The sequence below is a fragment of the Triturus cristatus genome, chromosome 6 (genome assembly GCF_964204655.1).
Source record: "Triturus cristatus chromosome 6, aTriCri1.1, whole genome shotgun sequence".
Lineage (NCBI taxonomy): Eukaryota > Metazoa > Chordata > Amphibia > Caudata > Salamandridae > Triturus > Triturus cristatus.
Window position 1 is genome coordinate 1,682,687,064 of NC_140589.1, and position 24,968 is coordinate 1,682,712,031.

Consider the following 24,968-nt stretch of genomic DNA (forward strand, 5'->3'; position numbering starts at 1 on the left):
TTATCACTGTACAAATCTTCTACCCACAGGGTTTGTCAAAATTAATAATAACACCAAATTCCTTGATTGGGGCGTGGCAAAGCCAGCCACGATGGCGGTAATGCAATGCTGAGGCTCCGTGACCAGGGCGCCAATTCATAGCGTCTCGGAGCGTTGAAACGGGCGATCGTCAGCCCAGAGACCACCGGACGACACCTGCATGGCGGAGAAGTCCCGCTGGGCGCCTGAACACGTCAGGAGCGGTAGTGTCGAGGCTTCCTCCGGACGGAGCTGCCAGTGCCGCAACCCGCGACTCAAGATGGCGCCGGGGCTTCCCTAAAGGAGACGGGGACGGAGCGGGGCGCTGAGGACGGCGGCGCGGTGCGCTCTCCTCGCGCAGCGGCTCGGACGGGAGCAGCCAGCAGCACCTCTGGGGATTGCGGACCAGAGCGCTCTGGAGCAGATGTTCGTCGCGGCCACATACCGACCTGCCGTCTTGACTCCCGGGTGCCCGCAGTGAACCGGGATTGGACATCGACGTCGCCACCCGGGACCCCAGGTACCCTCCATACCTGATCATTGAAGAGGCGGGGAGGTGGCGCTGGGATCCGGCGAGAGCAGCGCGACCCGGGGACTCCCTGACGCACGCTACCTGCCTGACTTCAACATGGCCGCTGCGGGGACACTGGCGACTCCCCTGCGTCGCCGGTGAGCCCCTCGCCTTAGCGACTGTCACGACGGCGGCCCGGCCGGCCTCTCCGCCATCTCTCCAGCGCGGACCACCTGAGGGCCCCCAGGGGTCCCGGGGGCCTTGAAGATCGGAGGAGATCGACGGGACGAGCTGCACCGGCACAAGGCGGTGACCAGCCCAACACCCGGCGCCCAAGACACCGAGCGCCCTTCAAGCTCTCCACGCCACAGGCCTCACGGACTACTTCCTGGAGTGCTGCGGGGTCTTCGCCTCTGCTGCGGGCCTCTGGACGAGACTTGGTTGAAGTGGTGGCTGCAGGGACCGCCCAGGGGTCCGGCGGAGGGTGCAGCCGAGCCCTGAAGACGCCGAACGTGATCCCCCACCCACGTCATCGGACGCAAGCGAGCTACCTGCACAGAGGGTAGGCAATTGGGGGTGCCGCGCGGGGGGTTGCTGTGGTCTGCCGCTGGGGGCCCCCGGCGTCCTGCCAGTGGAGAGAGCCCCGGGACGCCGGCTCGATTAGCCGCGCCTTCGTGGTCCTTTATCACCGTACCCTTCCTCCTCCCACGGACCCCAGGCGCCGCGGCAGGCTTTGGAGGCCTGGCCGGCGCCGCCGGCCCTTTGTCCACCCTAGGAGGAGACAGGATGGGGAAATCAAAGCCCGCGCTGCACCAGGCGGTCCCGGAGACGGCTCCAGAGAACATGCCCAAGACCTCGACCTGGTCTCCCAGCACGGCGTCCTCCACGGACCTCTCAATCTCGGACAAGCTGGACAAGGTCCTGGCCGCCATTGAACTATCCCGTCTGTCCATGGAGGAAAGGCTAGGTACCCTAGCGACGGATGTAAACCTGCTCCGCGATGACCACCGGAAATTGGCCGACCGGGTACACACGGAGGAACGGACGATGGCGGAAATACAGCCAAAGCTGAAGGAACATCAGACGACACTCCAGGGGGTCCTTACCCGTCTGACCGCGGTGGAGGAGCGCGCTACCGACTTGGAAGGTCGCTCAAGACGCTGTAATATCAGGGTGCTGGGGCTCCCGGAAGGTATCGAGGCAGGAAATCCCATAGACTACATGGACACATGGCTGAAATCCTTTACTATGCCCTCGGACCGGACAGCGTTCTTCTCCATCGAGCGGGCACACCGGGTTCCGGCCCAGAGGCCCCCGCCCGGCGCAGCGCCCCGGCCACTCCTGGCGAAGTTCCTCCACTTTCGAGATCGGGATGCGGTGCTCCGAGCGGCGAGATTGGCGGCGCCACTACGGGTGGAAAACCACCACATAATGATCTTTCCGGATTATGCTCGTGCCGTACAACAGCAGCGATCCTCCTTCCTGGACGTAAAGCGGAGACTACGAGACAATAAGATTCAATACGCCCTACTGTTCCCCGCCCGTCTCAAGATCATCCACAACGGGTCCTCTCTCTTTTTTACATCCGTGGAGGCTGCACAGGACTGGGCGGATCAGCACTGTTCACGGGCGCCCACTCCTCATCCCCAAAGGGGCTCGCCTCTCAAGACCTTCCGCACCCGGAAACGCCCCAAGAAGCTTCACCATATTGAATCCAGGCCCACAAGCAGCTCCCACGATTCACCCGACCTCGAGCAGATTATGCGTGAACGACGCGGGGCTCTACAAGCAGCAATTGATCTGCGCTCTACACCACCCTCGGAACTCATAGATCGACCCCCACACCTGTTCTCGTCAGAAGGCGAAAACGACAGCGACGGCACCGTCTCTGGGATGGACCTGGCGGTGCTCCCCCACGCCACCCCGCAAACTGCGGATGGGATGCTGGACGGACTGACCTCTCCTACCGGGCCCTGAGGCAACTCAGGCATACGGACTGCCGCACTGTATCCTTGCATATATGTCTGTCTGATGCACACGAACTCACACCCAGAGGCTGACACCCTGCACACGACGCGCATTGCTCCTTCTACATGCCCACTTAACGGGTAGCTTCGCATATGCATACCGTCACCCCCCTCATATAGAGCAGTTATCCCCCCTCGTATTACGGGAGGAAGTTTGGACGCTTCGTTTCCTAAACGATGAGTCCTCGGTATTGGGACAGTTTCCCGCACCCCCACACGTTATCAACACCCCAGTTCAAATTTGTCCCACCCTGCCATGGGGCCTCACGTTACAGACTCTCCGCTTGGGCGGGCTTCCCACCTACCTACTCTTCACAGGCGCAGCGCTTTCTCAGAGGGCTACGACATAATCTACCTGTCGGGAGCCTAGGCCGACCCGCACACAGACGCACACACCCATGGCACAGCTGCCGAGCACTGCAGACATAAACATACTCACGCTCAACACACGCGGCCTACACACCCCACGTAAGCGCTACGCGATATACGCCTACGCGAAGCGACAGAAGGCATCCATCCTCTATCTACAGGAAACCCATCTTAACTCGACTGAAGTGGGCAAATTGCGAGCAAAATGGCGCGGCCTAATCTGCGCCACGACCTACTCCTCATTCGCCCGGGGGGCACTGATATGGATTCGCCCAGGGACCCCATTCCGGGAACTTAGACGGGTGGTGGACACTGAAGGTAGATTCGCCTTGCTGGAGGGGGTTTTGGATGGCAGGGCTGTCCTCTTGGGAAGTATATATGCCCCGAACGTAGACCAGGATAAATTCTGGGACCGGCTTACACACTCCCTGGCCCAATTCACCCATGTACCCTGGATCTTAGGCGGGGACTTTAACTGTATCCTGGACCCGAGACTGGACCGCTCACATCCCCCACCCCCGCACTCCCCCATCCTCAGACAAATCGAACGCTTTAAAACATGGGTGGCGCACTGGTCGCTCACAGACGCATGGAGATCACACCACCCTCAGGCCCGCATCTACTCTTTCCACTCCATCCCACACAATTTACGAGTTCGGCTTGACCGCTTCCTATGCTCCGCTACACTTCTCCCGCAAGTATGCCACTCGGACTATCTAGGCAGAGTTGTATCCGATCACGATGCACATCTCCTTTGCCTCCAATGGAGACCCCCACACCCCCCCGTCCCCACATGGCGTCTCTCACGGGAATGCCTCACAGACCAGGTCTTCACACATGACCACCAACAAAGCATCTCAGACTATTTTACTCATAACGCGGGGACTGCGTCGTCAACCCTGGTCGAGTGGGACGGCTTCAAGGTGGTGGCCCGTGGGGACTGTATTAAACAGCGGGTCGGGATGCGACACATGTTAGAACACGCCCTAAAAGTGGCGGAACAGCGACTGGCCACGGCTACCAAAGCCGCAGACCAATCGGTAGCGACAACGATCCAAGTCGCCCAAGCCAAATCGGCATATCAAACGGCGTGCACAGATCTTCGACGTCACAACTTCCGGACGTACGCTACCCGCATGCACAAGGACCGTGATAAAACGGGCACACTCCTGGCATGGCTCGCTAAACAAGACACGGAGGTTCGGCCCATCACTGCAATTATAAATCCCCAAGGATCCCTGGTGCAATCCCAAGACGAGATCCTTCAGGCATTTTACCAACACTATTCAGCGGTATACACGGTCCCCTCATCTCTCGACCCAGGGGCCGTCGGCCACTTCCTGGACCCTCTGCCCCTCCCTCAGATCTCTACTGAGGACAAGACGGGGCTGGACGCTAAAATAAAAGCCACGGAGATTACCAGCGCGGTAAGGGCCCTGGCCCGAGGCAAGGCCCCAGGTCTGGATGGGTTTCCGCTCGAATACTACTCCACCTTCGCCTCTCTGTTGACTCCCCGTTTCCTCGCGGTACTGGACGCGGCACTCAGGATCGGTGAGCTACCCGGCTCTATGAGAGCGTCGGTGATAGTGACGTTCCCGAAACCCGACCGGGACCCCCAACTCCTGGCCTCTTATCGCCCCATCACGCTACTGGCGGCCGACTGTAAAATCCTGGGGAAAATCTTAGCGGATAGATACTCACAAATTCTCCGCTCGCTGGTACATCCGGACCAATGTGGTTTTGTCCCAGGGAGGAATACTTCTCACAACATTCGGCGCCTCTTTCACATCCAGGATCAGCTGGGCGGTCGATTCCCTCGGGCGGCGTGTTTAATTTTGGACCTCGAGAAGGCGTTTGATACTCTTACATGGCAGTTCCTTTTTGCCGTTCTCGAACGGACAGGGCTGGGTCCCACGCTTCTCGCCTACACGCGCCTGTTATATACTAACCTCACGTCTCGGGTTCGTCTTGGTCGCTACATCTCCCCGGAATTTAAAATACATCGAGGCACACGCCAAGGATGCCCCCTCTCGCCTTTATTATTTGCGCTCGCGGTGGAACCCTTGGCTATCCGACTTCGTCGGGACGGGCAAGACTGGGGCATTCCACTAGCGGAAGCAACGCACTGCGTGTCCATGTACGCCGACGACCTCCTCATATACATACGTGACGTGACAGCGGATCTCACCACATTAGAGACCGCCCTGGCGGAATTCACAGAGGCCTCGGGCCTGAAAGTGAATTGGGACAAATCGATGGTGTACCCCCTCCACCCAGACGTATTCCCCCAGGATGTACGGATCGGTGGCCAGAAACTACACTGGGCGGCAGAGGGTCCCCGATACCTCGGAATCAGGTTATACCACTCCCCAGCCGACCTCTACGAGGGCAACCACCGCAGGGTACTCGCAGGGATACGATCCTCCATCGGGTTTTGGCGGAACCTCCCATTGGCCCCGATAGGCCGGGTCGCCTTGGCTAAGATGATCCTGGTCCCGCGGCTCTTATACCATTTCACCAACCTCCCAGTAATCCCGCCCCACTCCTTCTTCAAGGACTTAGACACGCTCCTCAGATCTCTCATATGGGGCAAGGGACGGCATAGAATCGCGCTAGCCAAACTGCAATTACCCACGACACAAGGGGGGCTCGGCGCACCATCATTCGAAGCCTACTTCCTGGCATCACAGCTCCAGTGGCTCTCCTATTGGACTGCGGACAGATGCACACTCGAAACATGTACTGCCGCAGGTAACATACCCATACCGGAGTTACGCCGCCTACTTATACCGGGGTCTCGCCCCACACGGACATACCCCCTACAAGTAGACATAGCCCGGAAGTGCGTACAACGTATACACCGCATGGCGCCAGATTGCCCTCCGTACACACCATTGCTACCGCTGGTCGGCTGGCCCAAACAGGGAGGGTTCTTTACTTCCGCCATGCTGCGGGAATGGACGGCAAGGGACATCACCGAAGCGGAAGTACTGTTCGACGACGGACAGCTGCGGTCATACCGGCAACTCATAGATGAGTGTGACCTGCCCCCCGGCCAATTCTTGCGTCATCGCCAACTCCTCAGCCACTACCGGCCATACGCCGACCTCACCCTGGGTGAACCCCCCACACACCCGGTTCTCCACGCCATACTCCGAATGGGGCCGGGGCGCCACCACACTACATGGTTATACAAGTCGATCAGGGAACTGACACCCCCGCTCCTAGGACCCCTACGGACCCTCTGGGAGGAGGAAATTGGTCGACCTTTCCACGATAGCGAATGGGAAAGAGCAATAGAATTCCCCAAAAAAGTCTCCAGGAATGCCCGGTTCAAGAACATACAGTACCATATCCTACACAGGGCCTACCTAACACCAGCACGCCTCCAACGCTTTTACCCCGACACGATCTTCCTCTGCCCTCGTTGCCCAGCTGGAGACGCTGACTTTTATCACATGTTCTGGACGTGTCCGGGCATTCAGACCTATTGGTCATCTATCCACTCAACACTCAAGGAGCTTACCGGGTTGACCCACCTGACCACCTGGGAGGGCTGTGCATTAGGCATACTGGGACGGAGGAAACGACACAAAATACCAATGCGCTTTGTATCCCTAGCTCACTTGCTGGCCAAGCGCTGTATAGCCATGCACTGGCGTGATCCATCGGGCCCCCCGCTGGCGGCATGGGCAGGAGCGGTTCTTAAATGGGCAGCTGCTGAGGAAGAGGTAATCCGTGCGGAAGAAGCCAAAGGTATCCGCAAAACCCCTATTTCCCTGGAATGGGCGCTCCTATTGTACCAATTCAGACAATCCCAGACCCCGGAAGCCACAGCCACTGCCATCCAGACCCCCAACACGGTACAGCCTTCTGCTATACAGGCCCCTGAGACAGTGGATCTTCCACCACTACCCCCTGTGCCATCACCGGACCAGTCGGGTCCGTCTTCGTCACTCTCTCACACTCAACGGCCCCCCACATCACTCTACACACCCGCCTCCCCCTGAGCGAGCAGCAACTGCACTGTCGAGTAGGCAATAATGGACCCGCCGCGTACGCCCACTCTAACACTACACACCCCATGGCATACCCCAGTTCAGTTCTTCCCCAGTTCCCCTCTATGGCAATGCTCTGCTACAACACAGACCACATCCTCACTGAACAAGATATTGATGTACTCCTTATGTTGACGGAGGTCTACTCTAATACCTATGTACCACAGCTCTCTGCGACACACGCTGTATGTACGTTTAAACCTCAAAATGCCAATAAAAAGAATTTTCAAAAAAAAAAAAAAACACCAAATTCCTTGATTATTACAATAATCAAGATTTCATGTAAACCAATAAGGCCAATACCTTTTATAACTGTCTCATCATAACCAACTCATCCTACTATATTGAGCATAAGCTTTTCCTTCAAAAGGGACCATCAAGTATATAGTCCTAATTTTAGAACTAAGTAAATATTTATATTTGGCAGAACACAGTGTGACCCCTCCTAAGACGGCATAACAGGGATCCTTACAGATCTTCTACCCCTCTCCCCAAGTTTTATCATAGAGGTAACCCATCACCAGACCCCTTGTCTATTACAGTAATATAAAATTAATGAAATACCTGTCTACTTGGTTTAACACAGTGCAATAATGGTTCACATTAAATTCCTATTGTCTTTAGTCCACAATTTGCACAATAAACAAGTCATGCCTACTGTTTTTGTCTATCATATGTATGGCATCAGACATTTTTTTCTAAAAGAGCCAATAAGTCCTATAGCCTTTATCATTGACTTATCACGGCTTCTGTTACAAATCAAGATATTCAATCTATGCCTGATCCTATAATTGAGAAAAGACCTGAGACACGAGGGGTCAAAATTAAGCAACAAGTGGAAGGTCTCAACCTGGCTGGCCTGGCTGAGGGGGGCGATCACACGGTCAAACAGAGCAAAAAGACTCAATTAAAAGCACTAGAATTCTTAATACACAACCACTAATTTCTAACATATTTAGTGCAAGAGAAGGGGGAACACAGCTACATGGGGCTGATACTGAGTTCATATTGACTGATCAAACTGCTAATGAAGATGAAGATATAGAATTGTCAGTACCAGTACCTTCTTTGAGCGAGAGTGATCATAGACCACCTATGAGCAAGGCAATAACTGAAGCAACAACTGAATTAGTAATAGATTCGGAAAGCTTGTTGAATGAGCTAAAAAATTCAACTGTCCCTGGGTATACTTTATGAAAGAATCTGGATAACATGGTAGACCCACATGGCATACCAGAGGACTCAGAAATTTCTGATATTGGCACCTTTCTATACAGCAAAGAATTGAGACTTGATGGGGATAGCAGCCTGTGCAGCAACTCGGACTCAGGAACTCGATCAAAAACTACGGCTAAAAAGAAAACTGAGGAAAAAATCCAGTAAACACACAAGGAGGGATCAAGATTGCAACAAGGGAGCAACGGGTGACACAAGCACGAGCAATGAGCATCCTGGAAGCTCAGACAAGAAGAACGAGCCTACTCTCTTTGAAGTGCTCAATTCAATTAAGAATTTTCATGAAGAAGTTAAACAGGACAATCGACGATCGCGCCTTGCCACGCAAAAACTGCAAGGCACAATAAGAAAAGTAGGCAGAACTTGTGCTGAGATTGTAGATAGAAGGACTTCAACTGAAATACGCACTGAAAACCTTGAGAAAGATGTTTCGACCTTAAAGACACAGGGAGACGAACATAAAGGCATTGTTAAGGACCTGATGAACAAGGTCGAAGAGCAAGAAAATAGACTCAGACGAAACAATCTCCGCTTTCTGGGGATCCCGGAGGGATCGGAAGGAAGTGATCCAAGGGCCTTCATGATCACGTTCCTCAAAGGGGCTTTTCCAGAATTACTTTCATATATATTCCTAATGTGTTTCTGTAGCAAATAAATGTGATTCTACTTCCTATAAAGCCAATCTAGTGATGGTTCCTGTAAATTTGCCAAGAAAGTTGAGGGTTATACTTCCCCAGAGGAGACCATCGCTTACTTTATTACTGATTTACCCCGGTTCCAAGGGCTCAAGGGCTGTCCCTTCTATGAAGCAGTAATAAGCAGTCTAGCAGTATGTGTTTTCCTTTGTGGTGGAGGTGGATCTACAACAGGTAGTAATTGCATCCCCCTTGCCAGCCATGCTGTCTCCCAGCCCAGTACTCCAGATAAATGTCAACATCAGTGTCTGGTGAAAAGGAGGAGGATACTGGTGCTAAGAAACCCTACTGGGAAATGATTCTGAAGTAAGGAAAGGGGATGGTCAAGTTTGTGCTTGGAGGTCACAACACATCTACAGATCTACAGCACCTCTCGTCACAGACTGACATGAAGCTCCCTGTGGCTTGGTGGTGGTGCCGTTGCTGAGGGGAGGAAGAGCTACCATGGGAGAGGTGGGTATTGGGATATAGAAATGGCAGAGGAATAAAAAGAGGAGAGTGCAGAGACGGTATTACTGATTGCTGGGCTTCCTACTTCTATTACGACCATTGGTCATTAGGCATCCAAATTCTCATTTCTCCAAGTTAACCATCTCTGCCATAGAGTTGCTTCCCTTAAGGGGGAGAAGAACCCACCATACTACTCCAAACACTCTCAATACCGCCATCATTCCTGTTACCTCCATTGCCCTCAAGATGGGAGGACATTAATATCAGTCAGAACTATTTTCCCAACTGGTCTCCAATAGCAAATAGCATTGGACAGCCAGTACAGTCACAATTATCTTCTCTGATGTTTATCCCCCTAAGTAAAGGCCTGCTATCTCTGACACTGAATAGGCCATCTTGGAGGAGGAGAAGACCTACAAGAAGGCTGAAGACAATGCCGGATGAGGAAGCAATGAAATTGGTTGAAATGGAGGGGTAGAAGTTGGGAACTAAGATGAAAGACAAACACCCAGACATCCAAGGTCCTGGTTATCCTGGAAGAGCACTGTCAAATGAAACCTGGGATCTGGGGTCCCTAACTTCATAACTGAAATGAAAGACCTATTTAACTGATAGAATAGAGAGGTAAACGGAAGGGCCTCATGAGAGAAGGTCCGTGATTCTTCTGTCCCCAAACAATAGAAGGACAGACTGCAGTAGTTGCTTGTCTTGCAGAAGCAAACGATGCAGCTTCCGTGAGAGATCGGGCCAGAAGCTTGACGAAGGAGGTGACCAAATAGGAGATGCAGAAGTGCTGTTGAGATCTACTTTGACTCCATAGCTTGCTGGGGAGTAGTATCCTCTATATACACAAAGAAAAAACATGAAAGCACACATGATGAGGTAGCTACAAAACCCATGCTAGCCAAAAAATGAGTTAAAGAAAATCCAACATTCACAATGAGGCTTACTACTCAGTCTTTGCCTTCATAGATGACCAGATCTAGTTCCTTTCTGTCCCGCATCACCCACAATAACTGCTCCCAGCTTGGCCTAAAAGCCCTCTATAAAAAAAGACACCATCCGTTTGGCTAGGGTTGGCCACTGACTAAAACCTGAACTCTGATCGGTCTAAGAGCAACCTTCAAAAAGGCTGTGTAAGTCTGAAGGCTCATTGTTTGTCAGAGTCTTACTTAAGGCTGGATCAATTAATGTCGTAAAAATGGAAACGTAGATGCCATTGGAAAATGAAGACAAATGTCAAGATTTTATCCGTAGGAAGTAAAACTCTATTTTACCAAATGTCCACTGAAACTCTGGAGACTCTGTAGAATAGGATACGTGCATGACAGTGGGAAAGGTTCAGGGCCAGATGCATCATAGGGTTTTGCCCTTTCTGTGTCCATGGGAAATTGTGTTCATGCATATGGCCCTAAGAGTGTAAAATTCTGGTCTCGCTGACTTATAATCCTATGTATATGTTGCATCTGTAAATAGGAGCTTGACAACAAATGCTTCACTGTTTGTTATGTAAAGAGTAGTCCCTTCAAAAATCTAGCAGTCCCCATAGGTGAGCAAGCATGGGTCCAATCTCCTTTTTGCCCCACCGTTAAAATCTGACAATCTTCAGTCAAATACTTCACCCATATGGCAAATGCCAGTAAGTGTGGGATCGGTTCTGAGCAGGAAGTGCTTTCACCGCTGCCTGTGGACCATTACATGTTATTGCAGGATTGAACTACAGGAGGAATAAGCAAATGGAATAAGAATTCAATGTAATGCCCGGCTACAGGAAGCCACCCCATACTGCACACCATCGTATCCAGCTCCCAATTCATCTATAAACCGCTCCCCATAAGTACTCACTTTCTCTCTTATTTAGACTTTGATCCCCCTTCCAACTCCATACCACATGCCCTTTTTATATATATAATGTATTGTTTGTACATCGTTTCCTGAACTTAGGCTATACACAAAGGCATATAGCTGCAGTGGGCTAAATGGATTTGGCTTATCCCCTGACTGCTCCTGTGGTCTAATTCTGATTGATGCAGCCAGTGACTTTGATTACTGTTTGTCAAGGGAAGCAGTGGCTACATTGACTGTTATTGTTGGCCAGAAAATCTTCTTTTCATTTTGTTTCATGCTTTGGACAGATGTGCGCAGTATTTCTTCACACCTCCTGGGTGTCCGCCAAATGAGAACCTGTGTTGCCATCATGTACTGGTCTTGACTCTTCCATGGTAAGATGGTTGGCCAACGGTGATAACCAACAACTAACCACAGTGAATGGGGAGAAGATAGAAAATTATCCTGAGGGTGCATGGCTTGAACCAGGATTAATGGGCTTTGCACCTGTGGTGCTAAGGAGCTTGCTATGTCCCTAAGACATCTTAGAACATTGGTGGGGTGGGCGTGTGAGGTGTATTACTGTTTGTGTTATGTTCTGAGCAGTAAGAGTTACAGCTGTGTTTTGGCAAGCTGACTGGCACTGTGGGATCACACTTTAATTGTGAAAGAATGTGAATTGTTCCTTCATCGCTGACTAGCGTATTTCATCACAACAGAGCTGTTGTAGGAAGGCATGCAGGAGTGAAGGCAACTGTGATGGTGATTGACAGATATGACTTTCTTTAGCAAAAGTGACTCTTGAATGCCCCAGACTCTGATGGCCAGGGGTTGAGTCCAGTAGCAAAAAGGTTTAGTAAAGAGGATTACCTGAAATCCATTGCTACTCAGTCAATTCTGTTTTAACCATTATTATGGTGGTCATCTTGAAGTGAACAAATGTGCCTGTAGAACAAGATTGTTGAGGTGCTCCGTAACCTGGAGGAATTGCAAAAGGTGGTGCAATCGGTCGTGTGCTGAGGCACAGGTCAAAATGCCATTGTGGAGTTCCTATTCAAATTGATGGTCAAGTTCATTGCAGTCCTGTTGGGAGTGTTGAAGGTAGTAGGTAGGACCCTTATGGATTACTCGCTGGAAAAATGAAAGATGCTAAATGCCAACTCAAGTGAGTGGAGTAAGGATTAAGAAAACATGACCTCCTGACTATGGCGCAGGACATTGGGAGCACTGGAGATTGCTCTTCAGAACGTTGAGGTTGGCAGTAAATAGGTTTATGGGAGGCTGGGTTACATTCTGGCTTATAGGTGCAAACTGTCATGAAACAAGGTAATACCTGAAGTTAGCTGGGGCCGTGCATTGGATGATGTCATAAATAAGATTGAAGTGATGACATACTGGAAGGAAATCCTCTGTTTTGAGAAGAGGGCCGGGGGAGTGGGCAGGGGGGGCGCTGGCACATCAGGATCTCACCCAAAAAGTCTTGTTCAAACAGACCACATATTTGAAATGAGCCTGCCAGGTAAGTTCATTGGGAAGCTTTGGTACTAAGGTTGGTACGTATCTCCCGGCATGCTTTCCTTCTGTCTATACTCCCCTGTCATGAAATATGAGAAAGATGTCATTCTAATAAAATGTTCAAGAAAGGACGCTTAACTGAAGAAGTACGTTTTCACAGGTATTCCTCAAAATCATTTGTAGTGAATGTGAGATCAATCATTTGTAGAGCGCACTACTCACCCGTGAGGGTCTCAAGGCGCTGGGGGGGGGGGAGGGAGAGGGTGCTGCTACTGCTGAACAGCCAGGTCTTGAGTCTCCTGAAGGTCAGCAGGTCCTGGGTCTGTCTCAGGAGTATGTGGAGGGTGTTCCATGTCTTGGCGGCGATGTGGGAGAATGATCTGCCGCCAACGGTTATTCGGTGGATGTGTGGAATGGTGACGAGGGCGAGGTCAGCGGAGAGCAGCTGGCGGTTCGGGGTGTAGAAGGTGAGTCGTTTGTTGAGGTATGATGGTCCGGTGTTGTGGAGTGCTTTGTGAGCGTGGGTGAGGAGCTTGAAGGTGATCCTCTTGTTGACGGGGAGCCAGTGCAGGTCTCTCAGGTGGGTAGTAATGTGACTGTGTCAGGGGATGTCGAGGATGAGGCGAGCGGAGGCGTTCTGTATGCGTTGGAGTCTTTTCTGGAGTTTGGCCGTGGTTCCTGCGTAGAGGGCGTTGCAATAGTCCAGCCTGCTGCTGACGAGGGCTTGGGTGAATGTCCTGAGATCACACACATTTACAAACAACTGAGAAAAAAAATATTCATTTGCCAGGTGCAATGGGGAATAATTTGAGCGAATAATGCTTTTGTCATCTCCTGCTCACTCAGTGTTTGTGAAGTTGTTGGGCCATTATTCATGATCAAACCACAAGTAGGATTCTTCAGAATTAGATTTTTGAGTGAATAAAAGCATGTCATTTCGTATCTGAAATTGAGTTTGAAGTTCAGCCTGGCAGATGAGAAGCAGGGCCAGTTTCCTGTTTTTTTGAGGGTACACACCTACTGTTAGTAAATGCAAAGCAATATGGCAGCACACGTTTAAAAAAAAAGGAAACCACCTTGGACCCTGGTTCTCTGTGGAATTGTCAACCAAATGCCCAACTATAAGTAAGGGTTTAAGCTATACTTGGATTAGTTGAGTATAAGTTTCCAAATTCAGACATCCAATTAACTCCTCTGCCCTCTGATGTAATAAACATTTATTTCTAACCTAATCACAGGCAGTAGATAGCAAGAAAGAGGTATAGAGAAAAGAAAAACTGCAACTCTATTTTCAGCAATCAAAAATCTCTATTTAAATTCGTGGTCTGAAAGGGCAATTTATACAAAAAGAATGCATACAGAGATATGTGTTTCCCTATTTTTATGGGGTTTCAATATATGAGATGTCTGGAGGGGCGGTGCTTGTTAATGTTATTTTAGTGCAGGGCAGATTGCCTTCTGATCTAAGTCATTGGTGATCGTATTTTTTCTGAGCAACATGAAACATGAGAACATGTGCAACTCTCCTATGGTTGCCCGAGAGGTGACGATTAGAAAAAATACCAGCCACCCTAATACCCTACCAATAAGTATATTGTAAACCTTAACGTATCCATTTTCTTTCCCATTCACAGGATGACCAGCCTATTTACATGGCAGTGAAGGGTGCAGTGTTTGATGTAACTTCAGGAAAAGGTATATTGCAGTAACCTCTTTTTTCTACCTTTCTGCTTCCACTTACTTTTTTATTTAAACTCCTTATCTTCTTGCCCTCATCATTCACACTCTTACCATTCTCCCCTCTTTTATGGCACACTTTTTTTCAACTGACCATTTAGCAATTTAGTAGCTCTGATAAACATATTGAGTCTGTGGATTTAAAGCAAAATATGGACCTCCTGCATCTGAGTTCTTTTTAAGAAGATGCTTCACTGAAGATGTTGGGATCTCTAAGTAAGAGTGGGGAATCAGTGTAGTACACAGAAAAGTTGTTTTATCAGCTAAGATGGTTTGCAAGAAATTAAAGAGAAAAGTGGGAACATTTGCCACCGTAGCAGACAAGTAGGCGTGTTGCAGGAGCTAAATGCGTTTGTGGAAGGGGACAATAAGGTAAAACAAGCAATTTGTTTAAAGTTTTTAGAAGGCTTCACCAACTAACCTGCTTGAGTACAATGGTTTTGCCTTCACACACTTTAGTGGTGGATCTGGGGATGTTCTATGCAGAGATGATTGGTAAAGTTGGGGAGAAGACAACCAGACCTCAACCTCTGGCTTTTGTACTGTCTCTGAACATGTTCACCACAAGGGTTCTAACAATGTAGCTCTCCATGTCTGTGGAAGTTGCTACGATCCTTAACTGGGGTAGTTGTGAAGGAGATTGCACCAATTTTATCCTTGGCTGAGAGGATTACTACTCAATAAGACCTCCTTGGGATTGGCAGTTTCTCCCGCATTACTACAAGAATTAGAATCTCATTATTGAAGAAAGAAAAAGGACCAATTCTCATCCGATCCTGCAGACTTCAGGCCAATATCGAATTTAGTGGTGTAGGGCCAAAGCCTTGGATCGGTTCAAAAAAAGCTTTGGTAACATTATTGCATGAAATTCATCACACCATGAATGTTTGAGGTTTCTAGACTTACTCAAGCACAGAAGTAGCATGGGAGGACATCAGGAAAGGTTATGGGACAAGATTCAAAGGTAGTCAGTGGTTCTTATTTTATTGGGCCTTTTGACAGCTTTTAGCATCAAAGGTCATCAAATTTTGCTAGATAAACCAGATAATTAGGCATTAACGGGTTGGTCAAGGCTTGATTGGAATCCTTCCTGGCAGACCACCCACATTAGGTTTATGTAGGTACCTTACGTTGTTATGTTAGAGGGCTGAAATGTAAGAGTGCAGATGGAGTGGCAATTACACCTCTGATTAAACAGGAACAATTGGTCTGGATTACTCTCGGGAACACTAAATATCTGCTTTACATCAAAGCAGGCTCTTCTCTAGATCCAGGTCCAGCCTATGTGAACAGTCTTACCTCTCTGCTAGATAAAGTTTACACACGTCTCTACAATACTTCCACTAGGATACAAACAGGCTCCAGTTGTTCTTTTGCTAAAGAATACTGTGACTGATCCTAATATTCTTAGTCCTGTCCATTCCTTCTCTCTTCTCTCACTTACCATCAAAATTCTTGAAGTATAAGTAAGCTCTCAATTGTCTTTCTTTCTCGCATTCATAACCTGGGTTCCGCGTAAACCCCAGCATCAAGTCTGCGTTGGTCTCCATCGTGGGCAATTGAAGATTGCTAGGTGATCTGCGCAGTACTGCCTTGATCTTGTTATATGCAGCCTTTAATCATTTCCACCATGCTGGCTGTCGGTATGTACTCTTGCCTGGATTGCGGACTATCTCCATTACTGTTACTAGACTATTCATCACCCCGTTTCCGCTCTAATTGCACAAAAAATGTTGCTAGGGGTCCCTCATGGTCCCTTGCTCAGCCTTATCTTTTTCATTATTTATGTGTTCCACTAGGTGTACTCCTCTGACCCTTTGATCTATCCTTACTTTCTATGCCGACAACACTTATTGTTCTGTTGGATGCTATACAAGAAGAACCAGTCCAGCAGCCAGAACTGTCTCATCTTGGTCGACTTTTGGATGTGCAACTCCTCAACAATCAACTGATTAAACATAAACTTTGAGAAGAGTTCAAAGCTCTGCTTTGTGTAATTGAAAATGTTGGCAATGAGGGCCCTGGGATTGGTTCCTGAGGGTGGTGGAGGAACCAGGCCTCTGTGGGCTCTCTCCATAACAAAAATTGTGATAGTCCTGGTGGCTTCAGTTCAGTGTGCACCCAGTTCTCCAGGAATTGTTCCGGTGCCATGCCCTGGTCTTTCTCCGGAAATCCCAGCATGCAGAGGTTACTCCAACGGGAACGACCCTCAGCGTCCTCCACCCGATGCTTCAATTCTGCTGGTGCCGTGGTCATCTGGGCCACTTGCTGTTTCAGGACCATGACTTCTCTCTGGAGCCCTGTAATATTACTCTCAAACGTCTCTACCTTATCCGCCACCTTTCTCAGGTCCACCCGCCGGAGGTATACATCGATGTATACTCCCTCTATCTTAGTTTGTAACGCCATGCGGGAACCATGGATAGCTGCCAGAAGTTCTGCTCGTGTTGGCTCTGGAATCCCATCCGGCTGACTCTCCTCACTAGCCTCCCCCCTACCGTGTGAGTCTCTGTGGCTGTAGGCGTGCCGTAGTACATTGTATTATGGTATTGGTGGAGTGGTGGAGTGCAAGCTTTGTCTTTGCCCATGATTTTATGTAAGTCAACGGCGGCCAAAGCATTTTCTATAGCGTGCCATATAGGGGAGACCGCCAACACATTACTTCAATTTTGGGGACTCCTGCCTTCAATATAGCCTCACTATGCTTTATGGGAGGTCGCCGTTTGCTTAAAGTGGTGCTACCGTAGGGGTTCTCTTGCCAAGCTCAATGACATGCAAATGCGGACTTACTGCTTTTGTGTGTTTGCATTGGTATCCAGAGTCCCGTCCGCTCACTGGTAAGTCTTTTCGCCAATGAGCCCAGCCGGGAAGGGGTAGCTGAGTCACTGCTTCCCTCAGCCACTACGTCTCGATGTGTCTGTTAGGGCACTGGGTCCTGCCAAGGTCCAATGCTCGAGGCGGTGGGCCCCTCGTGTCACTACTGAGGTCTGGGGCTGTTAATTTGTTGCAAGAGAATAGCTTCAGGGTCAGGAGCTCCAGTCAGCTGCAATGTTTTGTGGACCAATGGCCTTTGTAACGTCTTCTATCAAGGCTGCTCAAGGTTGAGGTCTCTCTATGTGTGCTGTCCAGAGGCACCAGCCCCGCACGCGGGCGCCATGTGTTACTGCTGGAATCCCTAGCCTCCTGTTCAATGTGCTGGGCCCCGTGGGATCATGCTGGCACTCCTATTTGTGCTAAGACATACCTCTGGAGGCCGCCACATCCGCAGCGCTGCCAGCGGCTCATTGAAGTTGCTCACGACCCAAAGCACGCAGGTACCTTGGGCCTGGGGCCGTCGTGGGGTTTCGTCGTTAAAGCCAGGGGAGGATATTGCTGGGTCCTAAGGGGGGAATCGCTCCGACCACCCGTCAGCGTGAGGTCCCCGAGGAGCCCATCACCTTCCTCCACTCACAGGGGCTCCGCCAGAAAGTCCGTGGCCTCCACTCACAGGACCCAGGCACGGCCAGTTGCCCCGCTGGGTCTGACCGCGCCCCGCTACAGCCTCCAGACGTATGTCGCTGGTGCTGGCGCCCAGCCCAAGTTGCGGCTGGGGGCAGTCCCTTCTGTCCTGTATTGCCAGGCCGGGTGCGGGACCTCCAGGGGCCCGCTCTGTCGCTGCCGGGTCCCGTCAAGGCAGCTCTCCGTGGTGCCACCACTCCCCAGATGCTCAGTTTGGAGGGGCAACACACTGAGCTCGGGCCCGCCTCACCACGATGTCGGTAGAGGGAGGAAGGAAGGGCCAGTCAGCAGTTCGCCCCCAACAGCTCCCGGTCGTTCACGGTGCTAGAGACGTGTGTCCGCTCATCCGGCTGCTCTGTAAAATGGCGCCGTGGGTTCCGCTGCTAACTAGGCCCTGCCTGGGCCTCTGGCGACAATATGTATTTGCCGGCAATGGGGTACAATCTAGCCCTGGTTACCCTTTAACAGGCGTGCGGAGGGTACCCACAAGTATTTTCATATGGAATGCGCGGTCAGGATTTAGGATGATGAAAGATTTTGTTGCGGGTCGGCCATGTTGCTAGGCCACGTCCACAAAATTTAGCAATCTTTAATGTCATCTTTTCTATTCTAATCTTAGCTAACGCCTACATTTGCACCAAAATCTTGCTATAAAGAAGAGCTTTCCAGATGGCACACACGCACACCGTGCATTGCTTGTATAGTTCCTGTCTGCTGCTTGCCCTGGACAAGGCTGGTTCTCGTCTATAATGTCACTGTTCACAAAAGAACAAGATAGGTGACTAGAAAACTTGACCTTGGCTCATACTGTATGTCGTAGATGCCCTCTCAGGAATGTCTGAAGCTTCTCTCTTATTGAGAGGCTTGTCAACATGCTTTATAGAATATTTCTCAACCTTATTTTGGTATAAATTTACCCTGTGATGTGAGGTGAGAATGAAAGCATGTGAATTCCCTTGTTTATTTTTGCAAAGCCACTGTGCTTTCTTTAAATGCCACATTTCATGAATATTTAATATATGATCTAGAAATACACCATCAACGAATAATAAACCATTGTTCTACTGTAAATGCATGTAAATGAAATAGCATTATAAACTATATAAGAAGCCTTGTGCAATGATGAGCATAATAAGCAATTATACGTTATGAGGGTCCTCAGAGGCAGAAATAAGACCAAGCATAGAGCAGGAAAAGGGTCACCATGATCGCTTAGTGAGTGGACAATCATCTTTCGTAACAAATTGAGTGTGTGGGTTTGGTATTCGCGGCTGCATAGTTTACGGACCATCCTCACTTTTGCCTGGCGGTGGATGCGCTCAGTAGACGTCATCCCAAACCACAGGGGAGCGCATTTCAAAAGTAACACTATTAACACTTGCCTCATCTCTCACAGAATCCATGCCGATCTCTTTGATTATCACTTGATGATGCAGAGCTGTAAGTCTAACCAGAGGAGTTACTCTGAGTTTAAATGCTGCAACTGCACTTAGTCCTTTGTCACAACTACTCGTTCACATAAGACACCACAAAGGGCTTCCAAGGTCGAACTCCTTTTCCTTTCATACCAAGGTACTCACAACACTATAAAACCAAACATTGTACAAGTTCTCTACAGACTCCACACCAGCAAATGGACCGAGTTAAATGATTGTACTCCGAGGCCCGCACAAAAGAGCGCACAGCTTAAACATGACCTGTAATGCTATAATAATGGTAGTAAGTGATATACAAATGCTAGTAACATTTAACATTTCGTGCATTTTTGCTGTGGTCTGGAGTGTTGTGAATCAAAGAGGAAGCATTGTACATACGCAAATGATCACGGATCCTGCCCTCAGGCATTGAACACGTTTGTTTCCTGAGAAACCAGTTTTGTAGCATGTTAACCTGTCTGGCTGTGGCTTTTACAAAAGGTTATTTCCCTCTTTCCTTACTGTTCTGGCATTGCTACACCTTTCATATGATATCTAGCTAGTTTCGTGCAGTGAAGGAACACAGAGGTGCCCACTGCGCTAAACAAAGTCTGTCCATTTGAGTACGCAGTGTATTGCTGCTCCCTAGAGATACGGTCTAATACAGTATGTGCTACATATCACTTTCTGATTTTGCATATATAAGTAGTCAATTTTATGTACAACAGCTGGCGAGCAGCAGTGTGCATTGTCATATAGACAAAAATAATCTGGAAAAAAAATCCACGTACCTCCTGTAGATTAATGACATGCTGTAAACCATCAAGCTATCAAATGCAAGATTGGGCACTGACTCTTGAATGCATTCGCGGCCAGAAGTATATTTAGGGGTCATGCAGCTTATAAAGCAATATGTTGTATTGCATCAGAAGCCAAACTGAGTGGACAGATCTGCCTAGATGACTTGTCAAGCCCTGTTATTTTGAAAAGGACTCTAGTATCCGTGTCTCACAGTTTGCATAAATTATAGCAAATGAAGGTTTTGTAACTGATTCACTTCAGTCACTTGCGTCACCCCCTAAAGATGTCTAGTCGGCGTTAACTGTAACTGGAGCACTCCATTCCGCCTGAAGACTTATGGAATTAATTACAACGTTTCTGTTCTGTACCCCTCCATCCCCAAGCCTTCTCTTCTTTGCCTCAAGACCAGTGGTCCATAGACATAATCGTTCTTCAATAACTCATCCTTTATATACTATTTACTCCATCTTTGGATGACGTTTTCCAACTAATGCCAGTTGTAATTGCAGGTCGACATAAGGGTGTCATTTCTCTCACCTTTTGCTACATTACCACTAACCTACTTGAGTAAATGTTGATGGAGGAGCTTTGGTTGTTTGGAGTGTGTGACTTTTCCTGTCAAGCCAGCAGCTAGTAAAGGAATGGTTGTTTTCTGTATGCCCTCTGACAGGTGGCTGCCTTGCACTCTGGTTGATTTGCCTCAGTGGCGTGGAGTGTGTTGCCTCTTACTGAAGTGTCAGAACATTCAGGCTTCCCAGTTGCACTCTCACCAGAGGTCCAGCATGACTTTCAGATGTTAGGCTACGTGTGCTTGTTTGAAACCATGAGAAAGTATCAGTGATGCACAGTTCTGAGGAGGGCATCCTTGGGCTTGTTTTTGGGGGTCATGAAAAGCTCAGAGTCCTTTCAGGGTGTGCCGTAGGCAGCGAGAGCACCATCGAGGTATAGACATGCAGGGATTTTGATGTTTCTGAGACTGGCTGGGTGCCCGCCATCTGGCATATCGATGAACACTAGAATACCAACAGTACACTAACCACTTCAGCCCTCCACTCTAAACATTACCCAAGGATGGTGGGGAGATGTGTTTGAGTGGTGGTGGTTTAAGAGGTATGACTTTCCGCTGTTGCCTGCCCTTTTTATTCAGTACAAGATTTTATACTTTCTTTTTCGCTGATTGGAATGAATTCACTGCCACAGCCTGATTTTGCTTCACATTTTATTTCTTTAGGGTTTAATAATACCTGTTCCTTACACGTAAACGCAAGTGAACTGAAACATAAACTTTATTTTTAAAAATTGACACATCTAGCAGGCCCATAGTGATATCTTCAGTACAGACCCTGCAGATGTCACAACCTTCAAATGTTACTCCTAGTAAGAACTGTGGGATTAAGCAACATTGCTGTTGTACTTGGAAAATATTGCAAGATTTGGACACAATGTGGGAATGCAAATGCTATTTGGCAGCACTCTGAGTTCTTTGGAAGTGTTCGTTGTGTGGAGTGGACTATAATGCCCCGGAGCCATACTTGAAGATGAACCAAAGAGGAGTTTCGGCTAAACAGAAACAAAGGAAGCACCTCGCCTAAGTAACGAAGAGCAGATGTAGAGCAAAGAAAATGTTAGAAAGCTGCCAGCAAGCTGGGAGGACAAGCACGGTTACCATGAGGCGAGGTCCTCTGGAAGTCAGAGATGAGAGAAGAAAGGCAGCTGAGAGAATTTATCTTGACTATATCCTTCCCCTTTGAGAAGGAACATTGGGTCAAGTAAAATGTTTGTATTATTAGATAGACTTCCCCTTTGGCAATTGTGTGTGCCATCTCACAAAACCAACTAAAGCCCTGCACTTGGAACCAGGAAACACATGGCAGATAGGAAGCATACCAATTGTAACTCATGTAACGTTATCTACTTGATTACCTGCCCCTGCGGTCTTCAGTATGTGGGGATGACCGACCGCAAAATAAAGGTACGAATATGCGAATACAGGAGCAACATCCATTGCAATAGAAATACGACAAAAATGACTAACCATTTCCTTGAACTAGGCCACACCACAAATGATATGAGATGGGTGGTAATTGAACAGCTTGACAAAAACCTCACCAACCTACAACACCGCCTTTGTGAGAAAGAACAACGTTGGGTGTACCGCCTAGACACACATAATAAAGGACTGAACAATAATATCCCATGGAACCTATTAAATAGGTCACCTTGGGGTCACACCTATTTTTCGAAATACCATCCATGCACATCTGCTATTCTGTTTTTTGACACTAATAAAGTCACCCTACACATATTACATACAGGAATAGGACAGGGGTCCCCCACGTGTATAAAACACATCGCTAATGCAACCTCGGGTGGCACCTCTGTTTAACTATTCTTAGTGTTCTGCCAATGGTCCTGATAACAACCAACCCCTTCCCCCCCTTTGGCCGCACTGTGTGTCAAAATATTATGTGAACCATTATTGTGGTTATAATGTAACAATCCCCTTCAACTGCCACACATTTTTTGGTTTAAACACTGTGTGCACCATCTCATTATGGTTTAATGCACCTTATATCGCTTGGCCGTATACAATACACTAGCGATCGCGGAAATGGTGCAAGATTAATAGACACTGAGAGGTTGTACCCTCTAAACCTTCACGTTCCATTTTCTTTTGAACAGTCGTCTACCGTGTTGCAATCCACTTGTTAGGTAAACTGGGGCACAGCACATTAAACATTATGTGCACCATCTAAGTGTGGTTTTAATGCACCTAATATCGCTTCTTCGTATATATCACTCTAGCGATCAAGGTAATGGTGCATGATTCAAAATTTGCGAACATTCGTGACAAGAATCTTCAATTCTATTAAGGACACGGAGGCGAGGATTATGCTTCTCATTCTCTATACTGAAAATTCTCAGCAGCCAATCAGAAAAGTAAAAACAAAAGTACACACTACAATACCCATAAACCCTAGTGGGTATCACATGACAACCATAGAGTAGACCCCTATATAAGGAGCATAAGAGAATACTACATCCTCTTTCTTTGTGTGAAATAACAGTTAAGTCCAAGAATAAACAGTCTGATATCTGGCAACAACTGGAAAGAAGAAGAATCCATGCTTCATAAGGAAATCCACAGGCCAACGGGCAGCAACAATAAACTTGAAGTCAGCTTCAACGAAACAGCATCCTCTTGGAGACGGCGAATACAGTCTTCAAAGGTGAAAGTCAGCAAGCTTTACTTGAGATCAGAACCTGAAATTGAAAGATAAAGCCGTAATATCTCACACCTAGGAAGAGACATATCATAAGGGAAGGGTAAAAAACAGCATAAATATACATTGCAGTATATAAAAAATTCAAAGCAGACATCACAGTACTGAATTATGGGTGGGATAATCCTCGCCTCCGTGTCCTTAATAGAATTGAAAATTCTTGTCACGAATGTTCGCAAATTTTGAATTCTATGTCCGGACCGAAGGCTCCAATTATGCTTGTTCAAAGCTGCGCCACCACAACAGATGCAACATTCATCATCATTCATTTCTTTATTTCGGTCACTAGGACCATAAAAGAATGCAACAAGTATACAATTAAAAGTTAGACTCCGTAAAAATAACAGACATAATTCAATTAAAATCAATCATAAAACAATTGAGCTAGAATCATCAAGAATATTCATTCAACTGTGTTAGCTTGATACATCGGTTACGGCTGATCCACATTGTTGTTAAAAATGTTGCGACAGCAAACACAATTGGGGCAGATAAATCTGTTTTTAGTATTCTAAATGCTGGCAAGTGCTGCCTAAAACCAAGATTTTTGAGGAGTGGGACAAGCCAATAATTCCTTGTTCTTTGGTAAGCTGGGCAAAAGAAAATAATATGTAGATCAGTCTCTCGCGGATGCGCACAAGCTGGGCATTGCACTGTGGGCTGGGGATGTGTCCAGTGGACTGTGTGCGCCCTGAGGGGAAGAGTACTGTAGCGCCATTGCATGTATAGCTTCCTTGTTAACGAAGGGCCTATATCATCAAATGCGAGCTCTAGTTGATATGAGTCTTTAAACCCCAGGAAGTGTTCGGTTAGGGACCCCTCCCGTGCGCTCTTGATTGAAACGCTTAAATTTTGCTCATAATAAGCCTTGGAGATGGATTTGCGTGAGATCCTGCAGCATGCATTTCCTGGATCGGACCACAAATCCGGTCTTCTTAGTGACTTGCATGTTTGCTTGATATATCTTAGCCATGGGATTTGTGCAGCTTTGGAAAGGCGCAAAATCTCCAGGAGCTCAGCTCTATAGTTAGATAGTTCCGGCGAGCTCCATATTTTGCACCAAAAAGTTATGGGTTTAAGACCCAACTCCTCTGAAATGGGTCTTAGGCCCAGGTCTAGTCTCAGTGGGAGGAGTGAGGTACTAATCGGTAAAGCTGCCAATTGCCTTAAGAAATTGTTTTCCGTGACCTGCAGCTTCTGGACGGCAGTATGCCCCCAAATTTCGCCTCCATAGGTCACTGCCCCTCTTGCCTGGATTTTGTAAATTTGGAGGCGGGGGCCAAATGGCTTATAAGTCAGTCCTTTTGTCATCCTAACAATGCCACCGGTCAGCTGAGTCAGTTTCAGGTTTGCCTTGGTTCTGTGTGAATCCCACGTCATGGACTGGTTGATTGTTACTCCCAGCTATTCGAGCGTGTGAACCCTCTCTAATCTGGAGGACCCTATGGAGGGATTCGGGCGTGTTGAGGAGGGCGGGTTGAAGATCATATACTTAGTTTTAGAAGCATTAATCTCCAATCCACGTCT

At 48.4% G+C, this 24,968-nt stretch overlaps 1 protein-coding gene across 1 annotated transcript in view; it reads left to right on the forward strand.

Annotated features, from left to right (window-relative positions):
- NENF (neudesin neurotrophic factor) overlaps positions 1 to 24,968 on the forward strand; it is a 57,957-nt gene that overhangs the window by 9,412 nt on the left and 23,577 nt on the right. The window contains exon 2 of the mRNA XM_085612864.1: positions 14,341 to 14,401. Within this exon, the coding sequence (XP_085468990.1) occupies positions 14,341 to 14,401 (61 nt within the window). The remainder of the gene's footprint in view (positions 1 to 14,340; positions 14,402 to 24,968) is intronic.